The following is a 26,726-nucleotide window of genomic DNA, read 5'->3' as shown; positions in this document are numbered from 1 at the left end:
ACAAACGGTTCTCCGAGGGAGACCCGTTGGCTTCATTGTGTTAAACTCTTGTAAACAGCAGGATAAGGTACCAAGGAGCAATATCCCTATCAGCCTATCAAGGCCCACAACCCGAGGGTCCCTCGTCACACAGCCAATGCGGTTGTTACACTTGATTTAGATCGTCCAATGAAGACTCAGCATCCGAACAATGAGCAGCCGGTCCTCAGTTATGTCAGCCTAGTCATTACTATATGAATACTGTACCTTGGTACAAACGCGGTCCTCAATCCAAATATAAATTCTTAGGCTTGATAATTGGCCAGTAGCATGTGGGACTCTGAGTGAAATCAAACGATTGTGAATACGATTTATAATATGAATAAAAAGATGCTCTGAGTCCTGTCTGTTAAGAGGACGAGACACTGCAGAACAGATTACAGTACACACTCACACACCAGAGGGGTATTACAGATTTAACTTGAGTCCAACGCCAACAAAGGAAAATGAGCTGTTCTATTTAAAAGCAGTGTGGTGAGCGTCGAGTTAATTCACTCCTGGAACCTTGCGTGGATGCGTGAGCGGCTTTGTCCTGAAGACAATGCACTGAACCCTTCATCCGTCCCTCTGTCTTCAACACGAGCTCACATTGGTCCCAGACACTGTCAAGTCTTATACGTTGAGTAAGATAAATGAGGAATTCATTCATTAAGAACATAAGAAATAGACAGTTAGATACAGTATAGATACAGTTATAAAATCCCCTTGAGTTATAAAAGAACCAGCTTGATTTGTAATACAAAATGCCTCCTAATGAGCAGAGCGAAACCCCTGATGTTTGTCTATATATACTTCTTCTAAGGACTGTCTGTGTGAAGAAAGATGTACGGTTACACTCAGTGTGGACTTTGATGGACATCCCTGTTGCAGAGCGAAGCACAGTTAGCTTGAGTGGGGATGGCCTCTTCCATCAGTAACATTTTGTTAGGAATACTGTGTTAATAATGAGGAGACTTCTCAACAAACATCGTAGGAAACGGAAGTGGAGGGTTAAATCCTCAAGCTTTAACTTTGCAACGCACATTGAGCATTTTGCGACCTGAAAGTAATTCAGCTGCGTTTATCCATCTGAGACTCTGAAGTGCATGTGCCGAGCCTGAATGCACAGAATGCATGCATGCAATACCCTATACAGTTCCTAAGGCCAAACTGAATACACTGTTTACAATGGCCAGGTGAGAAAATCTGTCGAGGTAAATCTTGCATAAATATATGTGCAATATTAAGAAATATATGCAATTCAAATTAGTGGAGTATATTAGTGCTGCACGACTTGGTGAAAGGGTCATATTGGGATTATTTTGGACAATATTGCGATTGCGATATAATAAACAAATGCCGTCATGAGTCTACTTGCTTGCTTATCAAGGAAAATGCACACAGATTACTGATCATTTTAAAATGTTTCTTTCTCAAGTCAAACTCACAAACTTAAATAAGCATAAAAAACACAAAAACTCAAAATAACAATATTTAACAAAATCAAATAAATAATTTAAATATATATTTTTCAAAATAAAGGCATTTCTGCTGTGCAAACTTGTTAGGTTTTCTCAATAGTACTAAATAAAATAAATAGAATAAATAAGAAAATACATATAAAAAAAATATATATATATTTTATATATATAAATATATATATATATATTCTTTTTTTATTAAATCTTTTTACCCCGCGTTACCCTGCCCCCGATCGTCTTGTGCAACGATTGAACGATCTATGCACAAACATGCGTTGTTGACTAATTCTCGGACTGTTGCGAAAAATTGCAATGTGAAAAGGAACCGCACCAAACCAAAAAATAAACATTACGTTTTTGTCCGGACCGAAGAGATCGAACTAAGGACTTTCCTGGTGTGAATACGCCCTCAATCGCAGCCTTTTGCGGTTATACAATCGCAAAGGCTGATATCGTGATTGCGATTCGATTAATCGTGCAGCACTAGAATATATACATTTCTACAAGAAACACTACACGTGATGCTTAGAAAATAAGCATACGAGAGAGAGCGAGAGAGAGCGAGAGCGAGAGCGAGAGCGAGAGAGAGAGAGAGAGAGCGAGGGCCCTAACATTTTATACTATTATTTTTATTTTCTGCTTGTGACTTACCATGATGCAATGCCTTTACATCTGACCTAGCTGGCCTCAATGCACCAGCCTATAGGAGATGAATGAGGAAAACCATTAGAATGGAGTGGCACCTCCACGCAGACTGCCAGCTACACGTCTGGCCGGCAGCAGGTGTTTAAGCGATTCAGCTGACTTTCATTAGACACACAACCAACAGAAAAAACCTGCCTTCCATTGGACAACACCGCCAACCGCACGGTGGAAGACATCAAGGTCCCCTCCCTGTTAACACTTTACATTCAAAATGGACCCTTCCGCTGAGAGATTACAGAAGGTATGTTGCAGGATCTTGACACGGCGGGTTGTGTTCCATGCATTCATCTTTACCCACGTGTATGTAGAAGCTTTTAATCAGAAACACAGCATTGATCTGACCTGAGTTCCCCCCTGGATCATACACACCTTAGCTCTTCAAGTCTTTCAGAGTCTCAAATTAGTTTAGCAAGGTGGCATGCTGCCTTTATTGGTGATTAGACTGGGATCCATCATTGTTGGTCCCTAGCTGACATATGTGCATGAATGGTGTAATAGACTACTTTTATCTGACCCTATCTGAACTATAGTCTCTCAGTCATCTAAAGATAGGCCTCTTTGCGTTATTTTAACCAGATGAACCCTTTTCTACTTTCCTTTTCGGTTTTAATGCATCTCATTATAATATTGTGTTCTAATGCCTTGCTTATTACTACTAATAATTATACTATCACTGCTACTACTACTACTACTACTACTAAAATGACTAGTAATAGCACTAGCACTGCTACTAATACAACAACTTGCGTACTTTTCTGAACGTGCTGAAGTCTTGGGAGGCTGAGGGAGAATCAAACACAGGTCAAACGGGGCTACGATACATGGAGGCTGCAACGTGTCCACAACGCAACCAGAGGGCTTTGAGAACCTGCCAACTTCTCTCTCCCTCTCTGTCTCTCTCTTTCTCTCTCTCTCTCTCTCTCTCTCTCTCTCTCTCTCTCTCTCTCTCTCTCTCTCTCTCTCTCTCTCTCTCTCTCTCTCTCTCTCTCTCTCTCTCTATTTATCCTGCTCTCCAACACCAAAGAGATAGCAGGAACTTTCAGCTTGGTGGCTGAGTGTCAGGTCCAACAAAGGATTTGATTGCATGTTCTCAGACTGTTAAAGTCAGATCGCTTGTATTCTGCTCGAGCGTTTGTTTCATTGACATTACATTTACACCTAGGGCGTTTACACTTAGGGCGTTTAGCAGATGCTTTTATCAAAAGCGACTTACAAGAAGTACATTTCTCAGAAGAAGTTAAGACTAAATATTGCTGTTGGTACAGTAAAGTACAGTTTCATAGTGGATGTATATTCCAGTATAGTGTGCTCGGTGACACCACTTTCAGAAACAATGGGAGAATCAAAGGATCAATGTGGGGCCGACCTGACATGACTTTATGATTGAAGAAAGACCCATGCTTCTGTAAACTTGGCCTCTTCATAATCACACCTGATGTGCTTTTCATGGCTCAGGTTTATAGTGTAACTATGGTTGGTTTTACAGGATTACAGAACATGTTGGAAAGAAATGATTAAAAATTGTCTTATTTATTGGATAAGCATATTGACACGTTTCAGGAAGAAGTGTATTCAGATCCACATACAGGCTCATCAGTTCTATCATACCAAGATTCTGACAGCAAGGCAGTCAATCCAAAATAAATCTCTCTAAAACTGTGTTTAATCGTACCCAGAACAAAACTTATATGAACGCCCATGCGTAGAATAAATCCCTATAAAACTGAAAATGCTACCTTTAGCTCGACCATGGCTTCATGGTTGTGTAGTCGTTATATATAGTTATGTGAGCATAGTCAGAACATTAAAACAAGTTAACTCCGAAATCAAAAAGTACTCAGTACACAATACTAGGGTACACCTACAAAACGCCACTTTCTCAATAAACACAAAAAGCGCAACGCAAGCGACCCAAGCCAACGGTGCCTGATCCATCGTCCAACACAACACTTCAAACGAACTCCTAGTGTTATAAAACCAACGCGATGAGAGCAACGCGTTTACAACCACCCAAAAAAGTGACTAAAGTTAAGAAAATCCACCGCCAGCCCGGGTGATAAGGCGCATCCAGACGCAGCCCGTCCGGCGCACTGGTGTCCCGATACAGAGATTAAAACGTGAACTTGTTTCAAAGGCTTTTTAAGGCGGCCCCGTTGGATGAAGAAGGAGGGACTAGGACTTGGACATGTTGAACTTATCTGCTCGTTCCCGGGACCTCCCCAAAAGCCTTGGCATATAAAAGCCATGCTTTCTCATTTGTTTAGGCAGTAGGGAGTTTCTGCTAGGGTCTGGATTGGAGTTACACAGACCGGACTGGAATTTGTATGAGTGGCGTCTGAGGAAAAAACAGGATTCCCCTTGCCTCAAAGAGTCTACATGTCTAATATTTAGACATGTTCAGCTTTGTGGATATTCGGTTAGCGCTGTTGCTCAGCGCAACAGTGCTTTTGGTCAGAGGTCAGGACGAGGGTGAAGGTGAGTCCGACTAACTTTGCAACGTTGATGGGATTGGAGTTTTGTGGGATGGAAGGCTGAGGTGGAGGAGGATGCTGAGCGGGGTTTCTGTTGTCTGGAAGTGATAGAGCTCTGCGGGAGACGACCCCTCTCCAAGTGGCCTCACTTTACGCAATGGTTGGACAGCGGTTTCTCAGTGATGTCACCGTTATATTAGACGCATACTCTGTTGGAAAGGGAGAACTGCTCCATTTCCAACTGTTGTATGATGTCGTAGCCCAAATCAAAGTTTCTCTGGCGTGCAGATGTGGAGTTGTTGGATACTCAAGAACCACCCGAATAACCATCAGACCCTTTTTTTTTTTTTGGGATGCACAACCCATCGGCTCAAGTTTATATAAAATCCAACTCGTGGAAAAAAAGAAAAGGAACATAATAATAATATAATACTGATGATAAATAGCTATTATTCTATTTAAAACAAGTTTTATTCTTTTAAGGTTGAGATCATTAACCACCAGCATGGAAAAACTCCAACGTTGCCAGCAGTATCTGGTATCGAATGTCTAATAACTGTGTTGCATATTATTTAAACTTTACAAACTAAATAAAACGTATATGTTACTAACTGAAGCAAAAATAAATGATCATTGTATTTTAAACAATCATTTTCCATCGATCGATTGTTCAATTTTAACACTTCCGTATGCTGAAGTTCCTTCAAATCATCGAGTTTACCTCAGTTAATGTTTGTTACTGTACATAATATTAGTTATTCGAAGGACAATGGAAAATTGCTGGAACTCTGGCGTCGAGTTCAATTTGTCTAGACGTCAATTAATCACCGCGGCGAAGGGTGTGTTTCGGGAGGCGTTCACGGGCCAACAGCGCCCCGATGTGGCTGAACATGTCACAGCACCCACTAATTAACAGGACGAAGCTACTTTCAGACCAACGCTTCAAAAGCACACCTGATTCGTTCACTATTTCGACGCTTTTCAGACTATTGTCAATAGACTTGTATGCGCAAACCATGGACACTGGGGACGTATTTGGTTTATTTTACTCATGGGGAAATCGAACATAGATGTAATTAATGCAAGCCAAAACAAATAACCACAACTCCATTAGTTGGTGCAGTTTAAAGGTCAGCCCTCTGCCACATTAAACTTTTACTACAGCTACTAACTAAATGCTCCTATTTTAATATTGCTGTCGTTGTAATTATTGTCCTTTTTTTACTCATCATTGCATTTATATCTACTATTAAGCTTGAACGTGGGACAGCCTTACTTTAAGAGACCTGCTTGCGTTAAGGTGTAGAATAAAAACGAGTTGAGACTTGTGTGTTGTGTTGTGGGGACACAACAGTTCCCAAGCATGGCTACTGTGTGAGTTTATGGTGCGCGGTTTAGTCAACGGGCTGCAGACCTTTTCATTTTCCCTCAGTGACAATTCCTTTTCATGTTATTGCAGCGTCAAAAATAATCACTCTCTCTTCCTACCTCGTCAGGCCCACTGGGCAGCTGCCGAACAGACGGACAGCTGTACAACGACAAGGATGTGTGGAAGCCAGAGCCATGCCGGATCTGCGTGTGTGACAACGGAGCACCCCTGTGCGACGAAGTGATCTGCGAGGATTCGTCTGACTGCGACGACCCAATCATTCCCGACGGAGAGTGCTGCCCTATCTGCCCCGACGTCGATGGTACACCACCGCTCTTTCTACTACTTTTACAGCATTTCTTCAACTTTATTTCAGGTTTCTTTTTTACATCACATTCTGGCGCCATCTAGTGCGGGGGAATGTGTTGACCCACCAGGCACCTCATTCGGTGGGCTTTACGCATCAATGCTGCCGCAGGTCGATATGCTTGCTGGCCCTGACTTGGATTTTTAGGCCCTAAGCCTACGACCACTTGCTTGAGGATTTGAATCCAACAACGAATCGTTTTGGAATAACGCTTTGTTTTCCTCAACGTAATTGATCCTTTTCAATGATGGATTACCCCTACTCCATGGATACGTTTAAGATTCCAACCTGAGATCACTATAATTAAAGCAGTTTATAAGAGGGGGATAAAGGCCTACTTGTTGCCAATGGAAGGTCCTTTATTTTTTTTGCACATTCTACTAGTCTGCAGACATTATTGTGATACCAGAGTTAATTATAGTTATAGTTAAATGTTTATAGTGGACCCTTAAACACAAACAGAACAAAAACATCCACAAAGGAAAATATCCCTTAAAAAATATTTTATACATGTCTAGGCTACAATGTGTAGTCTAGACATTAGGCTACACATTGCATATGATATATGAAGTCATGGTTTTCAGTTCCTCTGGGTATATAATACATATTCTCCTCTATCGCTATAGGTGTCCAGGTGCCCAGAGGCAACGACTACGAGGTAGATATGCTTTTTATTCACAGAAATTTAAGGAAATGTGTTGCATGTCTTGACCTAAATTGGACAATAGGTTGTTCTTTTGTGTTCTGTCTTGCGCATTTCCTAAACAAACCTTGTTTGGCTCTAAACTGAACACTTGTATGTTGTTGATGATTCTGCATCCATGGTTCAAAACAGCTGACATTATATGAACAGTGAGAAAGGTTGCTGTAAAGCCTGACTGTTCTTCTGCTCTCTGCAGGAATCACTCCCTGGAGAGGCCGGAGACAGGGTATGTATCTGTTTCTCATTTCTGTTTCAAATCACGTGCAACCCAGCGCAGTTTATAGATAGGGCCCTACGTGGACAAACCATCAATTTTAAAAGCACACAATGCAAAATATATTTTTCCACCGATTCACAATCAAATGACATGAATCCCTAGATGAGCTTTGACCTCAAATTCCAGGTAAATTGAGTTCAAGGAGATTACAAGCAATTGTAATCTCAAAAATGTAGAAAGGAAATTGAACACACAAACTCGGTGCCTCGACAGATTTACAAATTCAAGCGGGTGATATTTAATCTAAGCTCAAGCAAACGGCAATCCACGAATGTGACCAGTGACAGACAGACAGAACACAGCACAAACACCTACCATCCCCACGCACTGACGGTGTATTGTAATGTACCGTCATCACCTCGTGTCAAACATGAGGCGATCCACCATACAAACAACAACCCCAATCGGGCCCCCATCAACCGACCGCCGACGACTCCCGTTTATTAAGGCTCTATGTCCCCTGTTTTGTTTGCTGCAGGGTCCCCCTGGTGCCCCCGGTAACGATGGCAGACCCGGTGTGGACGGCCCTGCTGGCCCCCCCGGCCCTCCCGGACCCCCTGGCCTTGGCGGAGTAAGTCTGCTGCACCTCCAGACATCACATGACCCATGTCGGAATTCTCTTCAAACTTTGGCCTCCGGCGGCAGCCATTTTGGGGTTGTTTCTGACGTGGTGGACTGGGAATGGAATCTAATATTGGCGTAGCGCGGGAGAGGGGATCTTTACACACACACACACGTCATGTGACGGCCCGAATGTAGCGAATAACAAACGTCCCTTGCTGGGGAAACCCGAAACGACAAATTACCCATGATGCTTTGCAAAGACTGGATGGAAAGGGTACAGGACAGAATACAGGGTGACGGTTGAATGCTAAATGACAGAAGATAACAGTGTGATTGTTGATTTCCTGAACCACCTGTTGTGGTTCAGCACACTGCTTACAATCCTGGGTAGAATTTCTGTATTATGGAAGAGCAATCCATTTCAGTCAGGATACATGCCATGTTTCATGGGAGTTTTCAGATTAACCTTAAATATTAAACCAACAATTCTCGCCTTTGGTCACACCTAACTCATCAGATAACCATAGAAGAGACGATGTTTGATATAGCATTAAGACACTGAGAACATTGTTCCAGACAGATTCAGCACTGGCAGTGTGTACAGCGCTCTGCTGTTTCTACCTAGGCCTTGTGAGAAGGTCTAGGTTGAAGATACCCTGATTCAAGGTTGCTGGCCCCTCTCTTTGCATCGTTTCTGGTGAAACAGAACAGAGCTAGTGAACAATGCACTCAACCTAGCTTGCACAATATTGATTTTATAGTGGAAATCAGCATTTTGGATTCTTTCTCAATGTTATTAAATTAAATGTCCACTATGTCTTGTAGCCAAGAACACATAACAATAATCTGGGTCAATGATTAATATTATTATTTTAATATTTTGATGTATATACATATGTATATTAACACACTAAACATGATATGTATTGAACTATGTTCTAATGGATGACTCTTTCCTCCTCTGTTGACAGAACCTCTCTCCTCAAATGAGCTACACTGACCACTCCAAATCCAGCGGTGGCAACCCCTCCCCTGGCCCCATGGTACGAAGTCGGCGCACGCCGCTGTTAAACTACACTATGTTATACGCCAGCACTCGGATGCAAAATGGTACCGGGACGATACTGGCAACATTGGCCTGAGTCCCCTATGGCGGCCGGTCACCTTGGTTTGAAGATGGCTGCCGTAGGTGGCCATCTTTGGCGTTTAGAACGGAGGTGGAACCAATATGGCTGCGAGGTGCATGCGGCCGTCTTTTAGTGTATTAGCATTAGGAAGTAGCTTGAATTGTCCATTTGAGTTCCTTCTGGTCACAGTTGTTAATAGCACAGGTGTATTTCATGCTTTCGGTTACACCGTTACTGATAGCTTATCACTTCAGCAGTCAATGTGTGTTAAGATGTGAGCTGAAGAAAGGAGTGATCTCATCTTTGACTCTCTTCGTTTTCAGGGTCCTATGGGTAGCCGTGGTTCCCCCGGCTCTGCCGGATCTAGCGTGAGTATTCTGACACCATTTTCGATCCTGCTCAACAACAATAACAACACATTTTTATGTTTAGCGACCGTTTCCTTCTGACAAGATGGGTCGAAGGGGTTGTTCAGATAGCATAATTGCTTTGAACCACTAGATCATAGACACAGACCTTTTGACACTCTCTCTCTCTCTCTCTGTCTCTCTCTTTCTCTCCCTCTTTTGAACCGACAGGGTCCTCAGGGTTTCACTGGACCCGCAGGCGAGCCTGGAGAGCCCGGTGCATCTGTAAGTATTAATGTATTCATGCGTATCGATGCCTCTCATGAACCTACGTCTACACTAGGTCGACTCTCATCGCAGTCCTGTCACACAATGGCTTCCGAGCCACTTGTTTAGCTGAGAGTATAGAACTTTCTACAGATTTAGTATGCTTTGCGCCCTTACACATGTGTGTGTACGTGCGTGTGTGTGTGTGTCTGTGTGTGTGTGCATTGTAGAAATGTATATACTGTAGAAACAGTGTACATGTGTTGTCTTTACATCAGGGGTTACTTCCTTGTCTCTCCTTTACTCCCTGTCCTAGTGACCAACTGATACACACACACACACGTCCACACACACGCACACACACACACACACTTACAGAACAGAATGAATGCAGAATGTGCGCCTTACAACTGCATCTAAGACGTTATAAATAGGAAGCAGCATAATGACAGTATAGTTGTGATTGTAATTGTAGTTGCGTTACTGTGTGTATCATAAGGTCATGTTGTGTTTGTTTTCTCCAGGGGCCCATGGGATCCCGTGGAGCTGGTGGCCCCCCTGGCAAGAATGGAGATGATGTAAGAGATTTATTAACAACCATCTCCTCCTTATTAACAACCAACAACATGTTCTCTCTTATGTTTTCACATCTTACATTTATATTCCTTTGTTATATTCTCTTGTGCTGCCTTGTATTGTTTTACATATGTTTATGTATATATAAGGTGCTTTCCTATTCCTCTATGTCTCTCTCATGTCATTCTGACTTTTTACTGCTAGAAATAACTTTATTTGGTTGGTTAATAAACAGTGTCATAAACAAATCCAGCCAGCCTTAGCAGGTTGGCTAGCAAATGCTGCTCTGTTCCTAACCGCGCGTGTGTGTGTGTGTGTGTCCAACAGGGTGAGCCCGGCAAGCCTGGTCGCCCAGGTGAGCGTGGACCCGCCGGCCCCCAGGTGAGCAGCCCTGGCCCCGTGTCAAAATAAGAGTCAGGAATCGGAAGTGATGTCAAAATAAGAGTCAGGAATCGGAAGTGATGTCAAAATAAGAGTCAGTAACCGGAAGTGATGTCAAAATAAGAGTCAGGAACCAGAAGTGATGTCAAAATAAGAGTCAGGAAACGGTAGTGATTTTCGGTACAATTCACTCATGTTGAAATATAGTGATGTTATCTTAAGGTAATATTAGCTCCTAGCATTATTATTATTATTATTATTATTATTATTATTATTATTATTATTATAGCACATACCTTCATCATCTTCTCCCTCTTCTTCTTCTTCTTCCTCTTTTCCAGGGATCCCGTGGACACCCCGGAACTCCCGGACTTCCCGGCATCAAGGGACACAGAGTGAGTGTCGACCCCAGCGCACGGCAGGCTAGACGTCAGCCTCTGCTCCTCTCCGACCGACCCCTCGTCTAACCCCGTCTCTCCTTCCTCTTCCTGCAGGGATTCAGCGGTCTGGATGGAGCTAAGGGAGACGGTGGACCCGCTGGGCCCAAGGTACGAGGCAGGGAGCCTGGAGCATAAAGACTCGGTCTGGGCTTGACTCGCTGACCCTAGTGACAGGGAATGTTTTTACGTTTGACTTAAAGTAGATGTAAACGTGATGGCATTGTAAAGTTTGTAGTTGTCGGTCCGACACTCGATGTCGTTGACCTCTGCTGCTGGACAACCAGGGACCTCTTTGCAAATGATCTCGTTTTTTATTTCCTCTCGTTAAATAAAATGTATACAGACATGAATAAAATGTCATTATGAAGTGCTGAGGGAATCACTCTGTTCTTCTTCTTCCTCTTCCTCCTCTTCCTCGTGTGTCCTATAGGGAGAGGGCGGAGCCTCTGGCGAGAACGGTATCCCCGGCGCCATGGTGAGTCTTGGTCTCAGTCTCGCCTCGCGTGCAAAGCACTATCAATAAAGTTTTGATTTGATTCGATATTCATTCACAACCACGTCCAGATTGAGATTCAATATGTACGATGAAGGGATGATATTAGATGTCATGAACCTTCCCTCTGACATGGTGTGTCTCTCTCCCTCTCCCTCTCTCTCTCCCTCCCCCTCTCTCTCTCTCCTAGGGAGCTCGTGGTCTTCCCGGTGAGAGAGGTCGCCCTGGATCCGCTGGCCCATCTGTAAGTCTGGCCCCCTGCATCCATCAAGTAGCATCCGTCAAAATCCCCTGAGATAGTCTGCATAACAACGCACGAGTTTCCCAGTGTCCTTTTGGTTTCAAGATGGCGTCCCCCAAAAGGGTGCGTCGTCGATAAATGTCCAAAAATCCTGATCCACTCTTCTTCTTCTTCTTCTGCAGGGTGCTCGCGGTAACGATGGCAACGGCGGACCCTCCGGACCTCCTGTGAGTATTATTGATCAGAATGATCAGCGTTCAACACCCTGTCCGATTATTGATCGATCATGGTTTTATTACCTGGTGTCTCATTGGAGGACAGAGTTTTCGAGACGCTTGTTTGTTTGTTTGTCGTCTCCTAGGGCCCCACCGGATCTGCTGGCCCACCTGGCTTCCCCGGCGGTGCTGGAATCAAGGTGAGAGTCCCCATAGACACCCCAACCCCACTGCCCCCGCATCACGCCACCACCATCACCATGGAGACGAGGACTGACCTCTGTAAAGACACAAGGAGCTTCATCCGGGGAAACAGGGGATTATTCCTCCTGGTTCCACCTGTCTGGGACCCATGTCACTCTCACCTGAGAAAGACAGAATCAACGCACAATAATGATAACAATTCAGTATTCGGTACAAACTTTTTGCATCACAACCACGAGAACGCAACTGATGGGCTAACTGTAGCTTAACCCAAACCCTAATAATTAGCCATTCACAGTACACCTCTTAATTCACACACACACACACACACACACACACACACACACACACACACACACACACACACACACACACACACACACACACACACACACACACACACACACACACACACACACACACACAGTGAGCGAGGCGTGCTTCTCTAACCCCTTCTGCTTGGCCCCCCAGGGAGAGTCTGGCCCCCAGGGCGGACGCGGTAACGAGGGACCCCAGGGAGCCCGTGGTGAGGCTGGTAACCCCGGCCCCGCTGGAGCCGCCGGAGTCGCTGTGAGTACCAACGAGGACCTCTGATTGGTCCCTCTCGGAAATGCCCAATAGATCAATTAGATCCTTGATAGATGGATATATTGATTCCGTAGGGGAAATGGAGGCATTATATGTGGAAAAACCCAATCGTCAAATACAAATAATAAAGAACAACTTAAACATCGTTATCGAGCTGTTTGTAGAGGAGATTTGGACAATATTAGTGTTTTGTGTATTTGTATTTACCCGCTCTTTTCCCAACAGGGAAACCCCGGTAGCGATGGTTCACCTGGTGGCAAGGGAAATGTTGTAAGTATCAGAAACAATCGACATCAACACATGGTTCGGTCATCAGACGATGGTCCGCTGTACCGAATGCCCCCGTCTGTCTCTGAGTAACACGCCTGGGCCTTCTGCAGGGTCCTGGTGGTATCGCTGGTGCCCCCGGCTTCCCCGGAGGCCGTGGACCCGCTGGAGCTCAGGGAGGTCTCGGTGCACCCGGACCCAAGGGAAACAATGTGAGTAAAGACGCCGCTGGATAAACGCCTGTTAAACTCCTGTTAAACTCCTGTTAAACTCCTGTTAAACTCCTGTTAAACACAGGACATGCTGCTGGATAAACACCTGTTAAACTCCTGTTAAACTCCTGTTAAACACAGGACATGCTGCTGGATAGAGTGCTGGATAAACTCCTGTTAAACACCTGTTAAACCCCAGTTAAACTCCTGTTAAACACAGGAGATGCTGCTGGATAGAGTGCTGGATAAACTCCTGTTAAACATCTGTTAAACACTCATTGCATACAATCCAAAACACAGGTGTTAAACAATCAGAAGATACTGCTTAGAACACAGGTGTTAAACACACTATACTGCTAGATATGAACACCTGTTAAACACTCAGTAGAGCCTTTTAGATACACAGTAGAGCCTACTAAATACACAGTATATGCTGTTAGATACACAGTAGATCCTACTAGTTACACAGTAGAGCCTATTAGTTACACAGTAGATCCTGTTCGATACTACCTGTTAAACCCTCAGCAGTCCAATGACCTGGTGAAGGAATCGTAATTCATTCTTTCATGTGTGTGCGTGTGTGTGTTTGTTCTCTCCCAGGGTGAGACCGGAGCCCCCGGACCCAAGGGAGAGCCAGGTGTGAAGGGAGAGACCGTAAGTGGCCAGTGGTCTACTTTCCCTCCTGTTTAGTTTTGCCATCCTGTGGCCTCAGCGTGAGCTCACCTGAGGGCCGACTGGACCGTACCAACATCCCTCTGTGCCGCTCTTCCCCAGGGACCCGCCGGAGTGCAGGGACTCGCTGGACCCAACGGCGAGGAGGGCAAGAGAGGAGGCCGTGGTGAGCCCGGCGGCGGCGGACCCCGTGGACCCCCCGGCGAGCGTGTACGTTACTACCCCCCCCCCCCCCCCCCCCCTACATTACACACAAGCAACTCTGTTCTCGGACCCCCCCCCCCACAACCCCCTTTGTCTTAGTGCAGTGCTCAGCAGGACGCCATCTTGGAACATCAGAAGTATTTCCCGATAAAAAAAATCGTCAAATCTGCTTTCATATCCCGTCACAAGACAACTGATTTTCCCGCGATTAGACCGCTCCCGCTTGTCCAAAGCATTCACTATTCCCAAGGGGATTTCTGCCAGTAGCCTTGAGCTACATCAGCAATTCTTAAACTATGGGTGGCGATCCAGGTGGAGATACGTAGGTTCGCCTCACAAGGTGCAGAGAGAAAGGACAACTGATTCCGGCGAGTTAAAAGAATGTTCATAGGGCACACTGAACTGGTCTAATGGCTCATGTAATGAAAAGTTGATGAACCCCTGAAAAGTCTAAATGTGTGTATGTGTGTGTTTTTGCGTGTCCCTTTAGGGATCCCCCGGATCTCGCGGTTTACCCGGAACTGATGGAGGCGCTGGCGGCAAGGTGAGTTTCTACGTGTGCTCGCTAAGGTCCTCTGCAAGACTCCATAATGTTGTTATCTTCAGAGCGTTATTCTGTTGACCCCACGTAGCTCCTAGTAAACATCTTCAGCACTCATTAGTCTTAACGTTGATGCTGTCAGGTTATTCCAGAACTGTGTACAATGTATTGGTTCTGCAGTATTATTGTAATTATATGATCTGGAAACATTGCGTTAGCATTGCGGGAAGGTTGTCCAGTTAGGCCCTGAGCCCTAGGATCAATACTTTACATCCCCAGGGTGCCTACCTATAATCACCCTTACTTCTGCATAAGGGCACCCTTACAAAGATGCTTTGGATAAAAGCTAAATATCATCATAGCATTTGAAATGTGAACAGTGCTAGAGCACTTCTCAGTGACCCAAAATGCCCTTGACCTTCATTGCCAGGGTTGTATGGTCATGCATAGGCATGGCAAGTGTATTCATACAGCACCTTTCAAACACAAGGACGTTCATTGTGATCATTAACAGCTAGAGGGCCTCAATCCTCGACCTGATAACCACGCCCATCCCATAACTGCTCCTGAGTCTCTCCATTAGTAGTTTAAAAAGTAAAAAAATAAATAAAATTAGCCTTCATCAACATCATGTTCAAACTTGAACTGTAACAACTAGCCCTCCCTGACTGTAATACCTAGTCCTACCTGAATGTGATCCCTAGCCCTACAAGGACCTGTAATAGCAAGCCCTAGCTGACTAATAGCTAGCCCTAGCTGACTGTAATGCCTAGCCCTAGCTGACTGTAAGAGCTAGCCCTACCTGACTGTAATGCCTAGCCCTACCTGACTGTAATGCCTAGCCCTACCTGACTGTAATGCCTAGCCCTACCTGACTGTAATGCCTAGCCCTACCTGACTGTAATGCCTAGCCCTACCTGACTGTGGTCCTAGCCCTACCTGACTGTAATGCCTAGCCCTACCTGACTGTAATGCCTAGCCCTACCTGACTGTGGTCCTAGCCCTAGCTGACTGTGTGGTTGATTGACAGGGAGCCCCTGGTGAGCGTGGATCCAACGGACCCCTGGGACCCCAAGGAGCAACTGGAGAGTCTGGCCGCCCCGGTGAGCCCGGTGTGACCGGATCCAAGGTGGGTTTCACTGCTCAACTACCGAAGTCCTCATCTATTGAGCTGCAGAAACATAGGAGGTGTTTTTTGTTGTGAAAGGTTTCCAACAGGTCTTTTGTTTTGTTCTCTCCTCCCAGGGAGTGACTGGTAGCCCAGGCAGCCCTGGACCCGACGGCAAGACTGGACCCTCTGTAAGTTCCTCTTCCTCCATTTTCCATCGAGTGAACCGATTTCCTTGCAGAAAACGTATATTAAAACAAAACAAACTGCACTTCTCACGGTGTCCCTCATGGGCCAAGACCTGTGAGATGAAGGCTGAGCTCTGCCTAACCCCTCATCCTCATGCTGTCTTCTCTAGGGTGCCCCCGGACAAGATGGTCGCTCTGGCGGAGCCGGACCTGCTGGGTCCAGAGGTCAGCCCGGAGTCATGGGATTCCCCGGAACTAAGGGAACCACAGTGAGTCCCCAAAAAAACTGGATCGCTTTCGCATTTTCCAAACCTCTAAATATTTCAGTTTTTGGATCAGAAGTCGCCACTTTATGTTTTACCTGGAGACACAAGGATGGAAGGTTTGAACCTCTGCTTCCTCGTCCTAGGGAGAGTCTGGCAAGCCCGGTGAGCGTGGAGCCGCTGGAAACACTGGCGCTGTTGTAAGTATGACCTGCTGATTCACCACCACCCCCCCCCCTCACCCTAGAAGGTTCAACATGGACCCTTCAATGGGAGGACCAGGGCTCTAACGGGATGTGTTTCTCCTCAGGGTGCCCCCGGCAAAGACGGAGATGTTGGAGCACCCGGACCCTCTGGCCCAGCTGTGAGTACCACCCAAATCAATAGTTGAATCCATGATCAAGTAATCAATCGATCGATGAATCAACCCATCAAGTAGTCAACCCAATGAACCACGTGACATATCAATGAATAGATCATCGATCACCCAATCCACTGAACAACACATCAAAAGAACAATCAATCCGATCCACATATCAAGTTTTTGACGTGTTTCGGAACCACGGCGTTGACTCTCATCAGCACCACAGTCAGCCCGAAATACCAGAACACCACTGTCGCTAAGCGATAGCGTTTCAACACTATAGCATCACCCGTAGTCAGAATGTCCTTCATGTCCTCCTGTCCTCTTCTCATCCTCCTTGTGTCCTCACCTCCTCTCCTCTTCCCCTCCTCTTCTCCTCTCTAGGGAGGTGCAGGAGAGAAGGGAGAGGGCGGCCCCGGCGGATCCCCTGGCTTCCAGGTATGTTCCTCCACAACAATTTAGAATATACGGATATTAGTGTATCTTTCACAGGACAACAACAAACCTCATTCATATTGCACCTCGAATAAAACAAGGCGCCTCCCACTCAAACTCATCCCTCCGACCTCTGATCCCCCACACAGGGACTCCCCGGACTCCAAGGAGCTACTGGTGAGACCGGCAAGCCTGGTGAGCAGGTAGGTGTCCCCCCCCGCCGCCGCCGCTGGGTACAACACGGAGGATGAACCTCTTCCACCAATGACATGAGCTGCAGGGATTTATGTTTTGGGCGTAGTAATCTAGAATACTCCCGCATGATAATACTCGGAAGTGCATGGCTGCATGTTCAGCCACCAGGTAGCTACGTACAAGGCACACGGGTGATTACACACTGATGCCTTTAGCCTGATTCATTATAGCCTTAGCCTTAGTGTTATCGAGGCACAGGTGACATACAATTAAACAACCAATTCATTTAATTTAGGATCTACTCCATCTGATCTTCTGCTCGGAAAGGAATTAGGTTGTTCACCTCCTCTCCCCCTCCCCCTCCCCCCTCTTCCCCCCCCCCCCAGGGTGCCCCCGGTGAGGTTGGACCTTTCGGTGCATCTGGATCCAGAGTAAGTACTACTTCCTGTCCATGAGCAGGCTGCTTCTCGTCATTTCCTTTGTCACACTTTTACCCATGTCCGGTACTTCCCCACTCGCCTGACACTGAGGTCCTTCTCCCTCCCCCCTCCCCCCCTCCCCAGGGTGATCGTGGTGTCCCCGGTGAGCGTGGATCCAACGGCCCCTCTGGACCGACTGGCCCCCGTGGTGCCCCCGGGCCCTCAGGCAACGACGGAGCTAAGGTACGCTAGGGAACTAGCATTGAACCTACTCGCATTGTGATTACATTTGACTGTTTTTCCTTTACCTATTATTTGTTGTCCATAATGGCACTGGCTACACTCCAAACCTCATCCCAAAGAAGTAGGGATCCCTTACTCATGTATTGTGGCTTTCGAAGCCCTTTGAGATCGTAACCGTGATCAAATGATAAAGTAGTCCAATCGGCTTGACTCGACCCGTACACGCCCACCTACAAGCCACAAACCACGAGCCATGAGTCGGCCACCTGTGCATCCAACTCGTCCGTTCGACTGCATTGGATGGAGAACGCTTGCATCATTACTCACAATGTTTTTGTCTTCCTCGTGTGTGTGTGTCTCTGTGTGTGTGTGTGTCTGTGTCTGTGTGTCTGTGTGTGTGTGTGTGTGTGTGTGTAGGGAGAGACTGGTGCCGGTGGCGCCCCCGGCGGCAACGGATCCCCAGGAATGCAGGGAATGCCCGGTGAGCGCGGTTCCTCAGGCCTGCCCGGAGCCAAGGGAGAGCGAGTGAGTAACGCACCGGACATCCAGTCACCCAGTCACCCGATCAGCCAGTCACCCAGTCAGCCAATCAGCCAGTCACCAGTCACCCAGGACCAGGAGCTGGGGGGGGCAGGGGCCGAGGCCCCCGTGATGTTAAAACACTGAACATAACAAATCACATGAGGCGGCCTTCAAACGTCTTTTCTCCCTAGGCAACGATTTAAAAGGCAAAGGTCCTATTTAATTGATTTCATCCGATTCACCTTAAATGGGTCTTCATGGTGGAGTCCCTTTTGAATTGAATGCAACTTACTCAATTAGGTTGGATTGACCTAAACCTAATTTAACTAAAATTCAGCGAGTGGACATTGACATGACACGACAGTACTAAATCATAAAGACACGCAACCTCCCACATGACGTCACACGTGCATCCACCATGCACTCCATCGGAAACAAAGCACCCTAACCCGTGCGATTGGGCTTGTGTTACCAGGGAGACGGCGGAGCCAAGGGAGGAGAGGGCGGAGCCGGAAAGGACGGCGGTCGCGGCATGTCTGGAGCTATCGGACCCCCAGGACCCCCCGGTGGTCAGGGAGAGAAGGTGAGACGAAGAGGACGCCGCCCGCATCACGCAAAATATTCATCATCAGTAGAAGAAGAAGACGCATGAGCAGCAGTCAAAGTCATTGTTGTTTAAAGTAGTAGTTATAGTAGCTGTAGCAGTAAGAGCATTTCTAGCTTAAGGCGTAATAGGCTATAGCTGTAGCAGATGCAGCAGCAATCCTTCTCCTCCTCATTCTCCTACCTCCTCCACCTCACCCTCCTCCTCCTCCTCCTCCTCCTCTGCTCTCGTTCACCAGGGTGAGGGTGGTGCCGTAGGACCCGCTGGATCCACCGGAGGACGCGGTTCCCCTGTAAGTATAACCCCCCTCCCCCTAAAACATAAACTAAGCTGCTGTGCTCAGTGCTGATCAATACTGTTCAGTTCTGCCCAGTGCTGATCAATACTGTTCAGTATTGCTCAGTGCTGTTCGGTTCTGCTCAGTGCCGCTCAGCGCTTGGCGTCTCTAACCTCTGACCTCTCCCCTCCCTCACCTTCCTCCTCCTCTTCCTCTTCTTCCTCACACAGGGTGAGCGTGGAGAGTCTGGTCCATCTGGACCCGCTGGATTCGCCGGACCCCCTGTGAGTGGCCCGGCTAACCGCGTTCGGTCGTAGAGCGCCGCATTTGAAGATTTATCACAAACATCCACCCTTCTCCACGCTCACCGTGTCTGCTCATGGTTCCCCCCCCCCCCCCCAGGGTAACAACGGTCAGCCTGGAGCCAAGGGAGAGTCTGGAGAGGCCGGACCCAAGGGAGACGCTGGTGCACCCGGCTCTTCCGGACCCGTCGGTTCTGCCGGACCTCAGGTAGGCCACCTGTTGTCATAGTTACAACGCCCGCTCGGCGTCACGACGCGACCCGAATGTACGTTAGCCCCGCTCGTAACATCACCGCCCCTGTTTACCCGTAGCATCTAGTAGCTAAAGAATAAACAAGCATTACCTTCCGGAGTGACATACTCCTCAACGATGAGATGCTCCACACAACAGCGCCCCCTGCATGGTAGAGGCCGGTACTGCAACGTGTTCCGTGGCGTAACCCATGTGCACGTTGGTGTTTCACAGGGACCCGCTGGACCCGCAGGACCTAAAGGATCTCGCGGTGGCCTTGGATCTCCTGTAAGTATCGGATGAACCCCGTCAGGAATACTGCCGCAGTTGGCGAACCGGCACAATACAACAAAACACGTGAGATGGAGATGGCTGTCGTCGGCTCACTCTGTTCCTTCTCTGCCTGCGTAGGGTGCTACTGGCTTCCCCGGAGCCGCTGGAAGAATGGGACCCCCCGGCCCCTCTGTGAGTCTCAGTCCTCCTACCACTAGACCTCCTACTAGTCCTGGACTACAGGACCGCAGTTTACCTGGACCCTCTCCTTTGCTTTAACAGGGAGCATCTGGACTCCCCGGACCCACCGGGCCATCAGGAAAGGAAGGACAGAAGGGAGGTCGCGGTGAGACCGGCCCTGCCGGTCGCCCCGGTGAGGTTGGAGGAGTCGGATCCGTCGGACCCGCCGGAGAGAAGGGATCCCAAGGCTCTGATGGCCCCGCTGTAAGTCCTGCAAAAAGACTCCACCAACACGACCACCTCCACCGGCACCATCAACACCACCTCTACCACCAACACCACCCCCTCCGACACCACCATCAACACCACCACCACCACCACCACCATCAACACCACCACCACCACCATCATCACCATCACCATCCCCTGCATCAGTACCAGCAGTGTTGTGACTAGTCGTGTTGTGATTGTGGGTGTTCCTGTGGTTGACCCCGTGCGTGTGTTGTTGTCGCCGTGTCCCAGGGTGCCCCAGGTATTCCCGGACCCCAGGGTATCGGTGGACAGCGTGGTATCCTCGGTCTGTCCGGACAACGTGGAGAGCGTGGATTCCCCGGCATTCCCGGCCCCGGAGTGAGTAGCTTCCCTCTCGGGGCGTCACGCGGCGCCTCGTCAGCTAGCTATCGGCTTAACGTGTGCATAAGCTGCTGAAAATGAAACCTTTGTATTAAGTGATGATTCAGGCACAGATACATTCACAACATACATGTTATGTTTACACTGTTTAGTCTTTCCCGTCGGGCCCTTGTCCTGCTCCCCTTCCGTTCAGTGATCCAACCTCTTTCTGTCTTGACCCCCGTCAGGGTGAGCCCGGTAAGCAGGGATCCTCTGGACCCTTCGGCGAGCGTGGACCCCCCGGCCCCATGGGACCCCCCGGCGCATCTGGTGCCAACGGAGAGGCTGGACGCGAGGTCAGAGTTCACCTCATGAGCCCGACGCCATCTTGAGTTCGGGGAATTAGAAAGGAAAGAGTGAAAGTAGCAACAGGATGCACTGGGGTTTGAGTAAGTCCTATGATGAGCAGAGTTTACAGACATATAGAGTATCTATCGACAGAGAATATAGAGGACACATAGACAATATTTCGATCTCATTGAGAATCAAATGCTCTTTTGCAAGAGAAACCGGTAAAATTGACATAAACATAAAATAACACAAACCCTTATAGAGATATCGATACAACTTTTACTAATATTGACATGGTATGAGCCATTAGCATCTTTTGTACCTAAACAGCATCGGCTTGAGGTAGTGACACATTATTCGCCAACGATGCGACCGATGAATCGAAGTTCAAATCGAGTGGATAGTGTTGAGGCCTGGGCTGATTGGGCGTTGGTCCGAGCCAACGTCCTGACCCAGGGTGAAGAATGATGGGGAGCTAGCTTAGCTCTGATGTGTCCGCTCCACAGGGATCTACCGGACACGATGGTGCCCCCGGTCGCGATGGACCCGCTGGAGCCAAGGTAGGCACACTGTCGTCGTCGTCCCCCCAACACACACACACACCTTTAACATCTGATCCTGGACCAGATCCGTATTACTGTACTCATCGTGTGTGTGTTTAGGGAGACCGCGGTGAGTCTGGTAACGCCGGACAGCCTGGTGCCCCCGGAGCCCCTGGTGCCCCCGGAGCCGTCGGACCCTCTGGAAAGAACGGAGACCGCGGAGAGGGCGTAAGAAACACGGCCTTCTTCTACACCCCATTTCAGTTCATTTTAAAGCACCGAGAGTCTCGAATTGGGGGACCTTCGAACTGTTATAAAACACAGTCGTACAAATCTAGTAATTTGACGACTGCTTTTCCATACGGACCTTTTTCCCCCGGCAGCCATCTTGGTTCTTAACCCTGAACGTGGAACTCTTCTAGAACCAAGATGGCCGCCGGTTAAACACGGGCCCTACGGCTGTGTTCAGCTGCCTGTAGAATAACCGACGAAGTAAAACGTTTCCTCCTCTCGTCTCCTCCAGGGCCCCGCCGGACCCTCAGGCCCAGCTGGCCCCTCTGGTGCCCGTGGTGCTGCTGTACGTATAGCACACACACACACACACACACACACACACACACACACACACACACACACACACACACACACACACACACACACACACACGGCGGCTGACCCCCCCTCTCTTCGGTGACAGGGCGCTGCTGGCGGCCGCGGAGACAAGGGAGAGTCCGGAGAGGCAGGAGACAGAGGACACAAGGGACACAGAGGATTAAACGGAATGCAGGGAATGCCCGGCCCCTCCGTAAGTACACCGACCCCCCCCCCCACACCATCACCGTGCCAACGGGCGCTCTCCATCCCCTCCCATCGGTCGACGGCGCGGAGCTGTCCTCCAGGCGCCCGTCGGCCGCTAGTCCCACGGGTCACTCATCGCGTTTTGTCCCCCGCAGGGAGTCCACGGAGAGCAAGGACCCGCCGGTGTGAACGGACCCGCTGGACCCCGAGTGAGTACTACCCCCCCCCGTACAGTGTCCCCACCGACCTCCACCGACCTCCACCACCACCACCACCACCGCCGCCCTCCTCCTCCTGGGGGAACAGAGCTGACTCCCCCCTCTTGATCTCCGCAGGGACCCTCTGGATCCAACGGTGTCCCCGGCAAGGACGGCATGAACGGACTCCCCGGCCCCATCGGACCCCCCGGACCCCGCGGTCGCAGCGGAGAGATGGGACCCGCTGTACGTCTCACTCAAATATCACTAACACACACACACACACACACACACACACACACACACACACACACACACACACACACACACACACACACACACACACATAAAAAGAGCGGTGTTGACCCCGGTGCTCTTTCACCCCGGTCGTAGGGTGCCCCCGGTCTCCCAGGAGCCCCCGGACCCGCCGGAGCCCCTGGCGGCGGATGGGTCTTCCCAGCCCAGCCCCTGCAGGAGAAGGCTCCCGATCCCTACCGCGGCGGCGGCGGCCACTACCGCGCCGACGACCCCAACCTGATGAACGACCGCGACAACGAGGTCGACGCCACCCTCAAGACCCTGACCCAGACCGTCGAGAACATCCGCGAACCCGAGGGCAGCCAGAAGAGCCCCGCCCGCATGTGCCGCGACCTGAGGATGTGCCACCCCGAGTGGAAGAGCGGTACGTCGGGCGGCCCGCACCCACGGAGCTCAGGCCTCCATGAGGAGTTAGGGTGGAGCCCAGGCCTCCATGAGGAGTTAGGGTGGAGCTCAGGCCTCCATGAGGAGTTAGGGTGGAGCTCAGGCCTCCATGAGTAGTTAGGGTGGAGCTCATCCATCTATGAGGAGTTAGGGTGGAGCCCAGGCCTCCATGAAGAGTTAGGGTGGAGCCCAGGCCTCCATGAGGAGTTAAGGTGGAGCTCAGGCCTCCATGAGGAGTTAGGTTGGAGCTCATCCATCTATGAGTAGTTAGGGTGGAGCTCAGGCCTCCATGAGGAGTTAGGTTGGAGCTCATCCATCTATGAGTAGTTAGGGTGGAGCTCAGGCCTCAATAAGGAGCTCATTCCTGTCCGATGTTGTCCTGGTCTGTGTTGCTAACACGGTCGCTGGTCTGTGTTGGGAACAGGCATGTACTGGGTGGACCCCAACCAGGGCTCCGCTCTCGACGCCATCAAGGTTCACTGCAACATGGAGACCGGCGCGACCTGCATCGCCCCCGCCAAGTCCGTGGTGCCCATGAAGAACTGGTACCTGAGCAAGAACATCAAGGAGAAGAAGCCCGTGTGGTTCAGCGAGTCCATGACTGGTGGATTCCAGGTAAACAAGGCCCCCGGACAAGGAGGCCCTTAAACAATTCACTGTCTGAAACAAGTCACACATATAGTCATGATACATAACGCTACTGTGGCCAAAAGCGTTTCAGCTGGAACGGCTTCCCAAGATATCTATCCTTGATAACTTGGGCCCAATCCCATTAATACCCCTTACCCCTTCAAAACAAGGGGGAGGGGTAAGGGGAAGGGGTAAGGGGTAGAAATGGGATTGGGTCTTAAGGGGCTTGTCCCTTGCCATTGAGGGGCTATAGGGTTAGTGGAGGGGTTGAAATTGTGACCAGCGGAGCCCCTTGAGATTGTAACTCGGATTAAGGGCTTGTATTAAAATTTGAATTGACCCACGAGAGCATAAACTGGAATGTATTGAGTTGGGAACAGACCAGCATTGCGTGTGAATAACCCATCCCTCCCTCTCTCTCCCTCTCTCACAGTTCCAGTATGGCTCCGAGGGCTCTGACCAGGAGGATGTCAACATCCAGATGACCTTCATGCGCCTGATGTCCAACCAGGCCAGCCAGAACGTCACCTACCACTGCAAGAACAGCGTGGCCTACATGGACGACAACACCGGCAACCTGAAGAAGGCACTGCTGCTGCAGGGCTCCAACGACGTGGAGATCAGAGCCGAGGGAAACAGCCGATTCACATACACCGTCAGCGAGGATGGCTGCACGGTGAGACTCCACTCCCTCCCTCTGCCGCACTACTCTCCACACACTCGCTGCTCTACTGTTGCTTCTCTACTGTCCACACAGTTGCTTCTCTACTGTCCACACTCTCACTGCGCTACTCTCTTGTCTACTCTATTGTCCGCACACTCGCTGCTCTACTCTCTGATCACTACCCGCCTCTCCTACTCTACTCTGATTCTCCTACTCTATTCTCCACTCTATTCTGCTCTACACACGATACACACAAAACCAGATTGCCTCTTCTTGGGCTTCTTTACACGTATGTGAGCGAAATTAAAGATCGACTAAATATGGCCATGTATTCATTGTGTTTGTTTCTCTTTCCCTCCACAGTCACACACTGGCTCATGGGGCAAGGCAGTCATCGACTACAAGACATCGAAAACCTCCCGCCTGCCAATCATTGACATTGCTCCTATGGATGTTGGCGCTGCTGATCAGGAATTCGGCGTGGAAGTTGGCCCCGTTTGCTTCTTGTAAAAAAAAAATCAAAGAAATATGGACATGAAATTGTTGTTTTTTTTCTAGCGGTCATCTCTAAACCTTTTTTTCTATGCATTCAAAACTCATTCGGCTGCCATTGGTCAAAAAACTACTAGACTGAAGACTTTTTTTTCCGAACACAAGAAGCATTTTCTTGATGTAGGGGACTGCTGCATCAACCGAAACCGACTACAAGGACACTTTAAAAGAATCTTTTCCTCTGGCAACAAGAAAATAATATATACTTGTGTAAAATTTCCCCCCGGAGTTTGAAAAACAAACCAAGCAAACAAAAAAGTTCCACATGATGAACCACAGGTGACTTTTGCCATTTTTTTACCACTGCAGAAGGACATTGAAGACAACAAATGATGTGTACCATTTTCTGGTGTTAAATAAATTGTAAAAAGTGTGCAGCGTCTTCTTGTTTTTACATCTGAAAGAAACAGCTTAGCTGCTGCCCAGACCACGGGACAGACAGCCACAGAACAAGACCTCCAAAGTCATCTCCATTTTGGTTCATTTTGAATGGCTACCTCATATTAGAAGTCCACCCGAACTTTTCATCACACAAGGGGGTACATTTTACACAACAAGCCAATTGGCCAAGGCTAGGGGGGATTCAAAAGCCTTTCACGGTGCTATTATCCACTCAGAGGCCCTGATATTGATGTTCAATAGATTACATCACTCCCATAATGTTGCCACTAATGCCTGCAGAAACTTTGGTGCTGACGGATTTGAATTAACGTTCTTTTTTTCTATGCAGTGCAATTGTTTTCTTCTTCAGTGTTGGTTCGATGACAGAGGTCCTAAACAGTGACACGTACAGATCTGATGCTTGCAACCATGTCTTCAAAGAGCATTTACCTCTGGGTTATCATTTCCATGCCAATGTGTTTTACTTTTACTTTCCAATTCTTCTGTATGGCCCACTGGGTTCATTCCCCTTGTTTTTCTCACTAAAACTACACATTTCCCATCACTGCATTCATGTTGTTCGTGTTGATTGCTTTTTTTCTGCAAAGGGTTTCTAAAAAAAAAAGGCAGGGACCCACTCTCATGGTTTTAGAGAGATTCTGTACTTATCCTGTACATGTATAATAAATCAAGATGTTTTTAATTATTGTGAATGCTAAAATAAAAGCATGAGAAGTGGTCTACTCAATGGCTGGGTTTTCGCTGTCTTGTTTGCAACTGTTGTGAAACTGAGAATGGATAGTTACTTTGTCCATTCTGACCGAAACTACTAGGAGTGCAGATGTGGTGTAGACAGTTGTGTTGTTGTTTTTAGCCTCTACAGGTAAAACAGAAAACACTTCACAATCCAATCGTTCCACAACCGTTGCCAAGAGCTTTTCTGACAAGCAGCAGCGAATCCA

General features: G+C 48.2%; 1 protein-coding gene across 1 annotated transcript; it reads left to right on the top strand.

Annotated features, from left to right (window-relative positions):
- The first annotated feature begins 4,422 nt into the window (after positions 1 to 4,422).
- col1a1b (collagen, type I, alpha 1b) lies at positions 4,423 to 26,512 on the top strand. Its single transcript, XM_030339720.1, has 51 exons — positions 4,423 to 4,679; positions 6,172 to 6,366; positions 7,038 to 7,069; positions 7,311 to 7,340; positions 7,870 to 7,962; positions 8,927 to 8,998; positions 9,406 to 9,450; positions 9,661 to 9,714; positions 10,221 to 10,274; positions 10,600 to 10,653; positions 10,995 to 11,048; positions 11,148 to 11,201; positions 11,524 to 11,568; positions 11,777 to 11,830; positions 12,010 to 12,054; positions 12,189 to 12,242; positions 12,718 to 12,816; positions 13,060 to 13,104; positions 13,215 to 13,313; positions 13,914 to 13,967; positions 14,088 to 14,195; positions 14,680 to 14,733; positions 15,761 to 15,859; positions 15,976 to 16,029; positions 16,197 to 16,295; positions 16,436 to 16,489; positions 16,600 to 16,653; positions 17,038 to 17,091; positions 17,238 to 17,291; positions 17,670 to 17,714; positions 17,847 to 17,945; positions 18,363 to 18,470; positions 18,943 to 19,050; positions 19,310 to 19,363; positions 19,579 to 19,632; positions 19,751 to 19,858; positions 20,117 to 20,170; positions 20,294 to 20,347; positions 20,438 to 20,599; positions 20,858 to 20,965; positions 21,196 to 21,303; positions 21,805 to 21,858; positions 21,961 to 22,068; positions 22,364 to 22,417; positions 22,538 to 22,645; positions 22,794 to 22,847; positions 22,974 to 23,081; positions 23,229 to 23,517; positions 23,962 to 24,152; positions 24,601 to 24,843; positions 25,195 to 26,512. The coding sequence occupies exons 1-51, from the start codon at positions 4,598 to 4,600 to the stop codon at positions 25,339 to 25,341; spliced, it is 4,362 nt and encodes a 1,453-aa protein (XP_030195580.1). The 5' UTR covers positions 4,423 to 4,597; the 3' UTR covers positions 25,342 to 26,512.
- The last annotated feature ends 214 nt before the right edge of the window (positions 26,513 to 26,726 follow it).

This window comes from Gadus morhua, chromosome 18, assembly GCF_902167405.1.
Source record: "Gadus morhua chromosome 18, gadMor3.0, whole genome shotgun sequence".
Classification (NCBI taxonomy): domain Eukaryota; kingdom Metazoa; phylum Chordata; class Actinopteri; order Gadiformes; family Gadidae; genus Gadus; species Gadus morhua.
Note: the sequence above shows the minus strand (reverse complement) of the source record. Positions and strands in the feature narration are given on the sequence as shown.